General features: G+C 32.7%; 1 protein-coding gene and 1 long non-coding RNA gene across 6 annotated transcripts in view; both read left to right on the forward strand.

The window, feature by feature from the left end:
* The window catches only part of LOC102671196 (polycomb protein Pcl), a 5359-nt gene extending 503 nt beyond the window's left edge, over window positions 1–4856 (forward strand). Inside the window, exons 2-12 of one of the 5 annotated variants that reach the window (XM_006608498.2) lie at window positions 1–50; window positions 431–560; window positions 1123–1268; window positions 1401–1601; window positions 1735–1926; window positions 2134–2306; window positions 2384–2579; window positions 2698–2939; window positions 3065–3256; window positions 3338–3554; window positions 3648–4856. In XM_006608498.2, coding sequence (XP_006608561.1) covers window positions 1137–1268; window positions 1401–1601; window positions 1735–1926; window positions 2134–2306; window positions 2384–2579; window positions 2698–2939; window positions 3065–3256; window positions 3338–3554; window positions 3648–4577 — 2475 coding nt within the window. In that variant the 5' untranslated portion in view covers window positions 1–50; window positions 431–560; window positions 1123–1136 and the 3' untranslated portion in view covers window positions 4578–4856. Of the gene's footprint in view, window positions 571–1122; window positions 1269–1353; window positions 1602–1734; window positions 1927–2133; window positions 2307–2383; window positions 2580–2697; window positions 2940–3064; window positions 3257–3337; window positions 3555–3647 lie in introns of those variants that run through there. The other 4 variants (XM_006608499.2, XM_006608495.1, XM_006608500.1 and 1 more) reach the window with 4 other exon arrangements.
* Window positions 1–4976, forward strand: part of LOC116186300 — a 20681-nt gene that overhangs the window by 13603 nt on the left and 2102 nt on the right. The window lies entirely within an intron of this gene.

The raw sequence follows: 4976 nt of genomic DNA on the forward strand, positions 1-4976 counted from the left end.
GGAAAATGAGGGCCGAACGTCGCGCGTGATTCCACAGCTAAGACGCTGAGGTACGACATACAAAAGGTGTTCAGAGATCGAACGATATTCGCGCGGTCTTCTGTCCTAAAAACACCACCACCGGGTCCAAGCACCGCCCGGTGCTAGGAGCTGTCCCGGGGGTTGTTCGTGTCTATCGTATCACCAGTGTCTTCGTCAATTGATCGGTTTTTAGGCCTCTCCTATTTTCTTGATCAGCAGAAAGTTTGATTTCACATTGGATACTTGTCATCGATGATAAAAAAGTTCTCGAAAGTGTAGCCGCTCGTGCGCGACGTTTCGTCTTGTTTAGAACAGCATTTGTAGGTGCTCTCGTTCGTTAACGAGAGCGAGAGCGCGCGGACTGGTTTTTAATGAGATGCCGATCATATGGTCGTTATTTCTTTCGCAGGTATTTTTTTGCGATACTTTTTTGATTCTTGTAACGTACTTATCGCCACTTGTAATGGACACGTACAATAAATGAATGATTTGGCGGACGACCATCTATTTTACACATTTGCGTGGACCAAGCATTATGTGTACGTGCATGTAAGATTTGCTTTCCTTTCGGATTTCAACAAACATTTTAAAGAGAAGATTCTGTACTAACTAAGATTCTGTGGTTATATTCGAAATGTTAACTATTTTCTTGATGTAGTTCTTATTCTTAAAAAATTATTCAATCTTTTTTTATTTTCATAAGAGCTATTTCATAAAAGATTAATTGTCATTTTGCATTTTATAATTATAATATTAAAAAATAATTTAACACATAAATATATGTGATGGTTGTAACTAACATTATAAATATTCTTCTTGTTAATATTTAGCTATTATTTAGCCTCAAAACAAAATAATATATTTTTTATATGTATTCATTTTTTATTAATTAGAATATATATAAACAAAATATTAGTTTAAAAACTGAATAATTTTATAATATTTTTGAAAACAATGGTTTTGAAATATTTCTAATGAAATTGTCTATCTAATATCTCAATCAAGTTAAATAACTTTTTTTTAATATATTATTTAGATTTGATTTGATTATAACTATTGCAATATATTAAAATATATTTCTATTGTTTTGTATGACTATAGAAACAGGGTAGAAAATGTCAGAGCCAGAAGAAAGTCTGGCAGCGCCGGATAGTACTACGAGGGAACAGAAATTGGGTTTCTCTCATGGGGATGATGTTCTTCTACAACACAAGGATGGAAAATTTTACCTTGGAACAATTGTTGAGGTATATTTGTATAACATTCTTTTATTATAATTGATTTTTTTTATGTCTTTTAATAAAACATGATTAAATTGTGTTTCGCTGTTAGATTTATCATAGTTAGAAGTTTGACTATATTAAACACCTTATATATAGGTGGATTTGGCAAGGGAGAAATGCCTTGTCAAATTTATGGACAACACCTCCGCATGGTCCTCTGTTAAGGAGCTGACAAAGCTTTCAATGCCAGATTCTGATGTTATGTGCGTTCTTTGTAAAAAATCTCAGCCCAAGACTGATAATGACATTATAGTTTGTGACAAATGTGGTCGTGGTTATCATCAACTTTGTCATCAGGTAATAATATATAATTTGTATCTGTACAAAAAAATTCATATAATTATATTGTTATTAACATATAATTACATGAATATTTTGTTGAATTACAATAAATTATAAAATTATTATAAAAAAATATATATCCTTACAGCCTCAGATATTAAAAGAAGAAACTGCAGCTGAGGCACATTGGATGTGTAAAAGATGTATAGATAGTCAACCAAGGACACGTGAAGTTATAGAACCAAAAACTTCTATGGTAAAGGCAAGTATCAGAAAAGTTTGCAGTGGTAGGGACCAACCTCAGCCACCACCAGATGATATGACAAAGTTGCCGTATGATGTAAGTATCTAAAATATATTAATTTCCTTTATAGTATTAATATTATATTTGATATAATTGATTAGTAATAATTAAGTAATTTTCTTTTAATCATATTAAAATATTTTAATTTATTAAAAAATATATCGAAATATATTCATAAAATTTATACAATTAATAATATACAGTTAATATAGCCTATATTTATATAGTTAATATTTATTACAGCCTAATATGTTAAATTGGGATGTACATCATAGAGTAAATGCAGAACAAATTTATTGTTATTGTGGACTCAATGGTGAATGGTATACACAAATGTTGCAATGTGCTCGTTGCAAGCAATGGTTTCATGAAAAATGTGTTAGTTGCCTAACTTATCCTTTATACAGTGGAGATAGGTAAGATTATCTTAAGACAGTAATTTTTTTAATTTAATTTCTAAAATATAATGTTTCATAATTGATATTATTTACAGATTTTATGTATTTGTTTGTTCAATGTGCAATTATGGCAAAGAATTCGTACGGCGACTGGAATTGAAATGGGTAGATCTGGTGCACCTGATGTTGTACAATTTGACTGTTTACAATGCTAAAAAGTATTATGATTTGGACACTGTTATTGTACCTTATGCCAATGATAATTGGAATACTTTACAGCTTCCACCTCGGGTAAGAAGTTTTAATAAATTTTTGAAATGTGAATGTATTTTAAAATGTTTTTATTTTTCTTTAAAAATAGTTAAAAATAGATTATTTATAAATACATGTATGTATTTCTTACTATCAGATCAGGGATGTCAGTGCTCAAATACGCAGAGAATCTATACTAGGGATATTGACAAATAATAGAAACAGGTTTAAATGCGGCAGAGAAATAAAAAAACGTACTACGATATGGGGTCTTAGAGTTAGATTACCACCACCATGTCCAATTGTTAATCTTCCAGCAACTGGTGTAATAGATGATTCTGTATTACGTAGATGCTGGGGTGCTAATAAAAGACTGCAATATCTTCCTCCACCTACAGGGTTAGTTATTGTTTAATTGTTCGAAACACGTGTTTTAATTATTATATTATTATATATTATTATATTATTGTTATAATTATTTATTTATTGATCAGCAGGATCTTAAAAAAATCCTATTGTTTCAGACCGATATCTTTACCAGAAAGTACAAAACAATTAACTGCATTAAAACAAAGCACAGCAGAAAATTTAGAAATTCCAGTGAATCCATCGGATGTAGTGATGCGTGGAACAATTTATCAAAACTCGGAAGCAGAACAAAGTTCGTGTCCAAGTCCAAGTCCACCGAGTCAGTCTACACAATCTTTACGAGAAAGGTAGATTCTAATTTAATTTATTGAAAAAGCGTAAAACATTTGATAAAACACTTTGAGTTATTATTTTTTTATTTCTTGTAGGTATAGTGGAGGTGGCTTTGTAAAAAAATCATTCCCATTTCCTAAACTCAGTTTACAAAGAAGAAGACGTTTAATGGCGTTAGGAAGTTCTCGCGAAAGAATGTTACGTAAACATAAGAAAAGAGAAAAAGGTGATGCTGCCTTGAGTAAGGCTCAAGGTGTTCGAGAAGCTAGATATAGAAAAGCAAGGAAACTGCTAAAAAATGCTATAGCTAAGGTATCATACATAATAAATGTAATAAATGGTATCACATATAATATTAGATTCATGTAACAAAAACAATAAAAATTTAAATATTCATTAAAATAGAGCAAATCTCGAAACTCGGAAACATCTGATCTACCACCTACGCCTCCAACTTCAGTTTCTGGTCCACCTACACCCCCTGCTACAACCTCGGGTATATCTGAATTATCTGTGCCTAGTTCTGTGGAATTGATGTATCCTTTACCACCATCGACGCCTGCGGATACAAGTGGGGATGAAACTAGTTCAAGAGGGACTTTGGACTCCTTTATTCCACCACCCAAGGATTTTGAAGGCAAGAATAATCCTTTTAGAAATCTCAGTGATTTATTGGGTACACCCGGTAATCTCAATCAAACAAATTCAAGTACCCCATCACCGTACAATCAATGTCCAATCACATTACCTCTACCGCTTACTCCTGTTATATCTCAACCGCCGGTAGTACGGCCAGCCAAAAGACAATTATCGGAAAAAGACATTATTATAGACAGAAATGGGCAAGTAAAACGTAGACGTCAACATCGGAGAGGACGTCCATCGCAACAACAAATACAACAACAATATCAACATACTGCCAGTAAGACGGCAACCATCTTACCGGCGCGTAATAACGAAGTTAAAAGTGAGTTTGCAAGGAATTTAAGAAGTTCGTTTAACGGTGCCTCAAGCAGTGCTAGTAGTCAAATTGGAAATTGTGTTGATTATGCCTTAAATGGAAGGAGACTTAGACAACGTCAAAGCAATGACAAATTACCACCCCCGGATCCGCAACCGCAAAAGAAAGGTAGTGTACCTTCATCTCCAAAGTGTTCACCCGTTAAACAAAGTGCGCCCGACATATCTCTGGATGATCTAAAGTCATCGGTGAACATATATTTTGGAGCAGCTAATAGAATCGCTGCTGGTGAAAAGTTTGTCATCAGAGCAAAAAGGATAGGACCAAACGGTCAGACTCAATACCTAATCGAGTGGGAGGGACTTAACACTTAACAATAAATAATTTGTTTATGATTATAAATGCATTGCAATCATATAAAATTTCCGTTACATCATCGAGAAAGAGCAGCGTTAAATTGTTGCTCGATCATTTTCAAAAGGCTCGATATGTAAGAGAAATGATTAGTGGCAAATTGATCTGTGTCACATGCACTGCCATTCGTTACATATTTTTATGTAATAAGTATGTATTAATTAATTGGTGTACGATGTGTGACTGTTCTTGCAAATGTAAATTTTATTTTATTCGTTTAACAGATCAAGTCTTATGAAGACGCTGTTCCAAACAACAATAACAATGAATTCATTGCTGGACAATGAATTTGTTTTGCCGCTTATTCAAAATAAAATATCGATTCACATTTTTTTTTTTTTTTTTTTTTATCCATATAA

The sequence above is a fragment of the Apis dorsata genome, unplaced genomic scaffold (genome assembly GCF_000469605.1).
Source record: "Apis dorsata unplaced genomic scaffold, Apis dorsata 1.3 scaffold_37, whole genome shotgun sequence".
In the NCBI taxonomy this organism is placed as follows: Eukaryota; Metazoa; Arthropoda; class Insecta; order Hymenoptera; family Apidae; genus Apis; species Apis dorsata.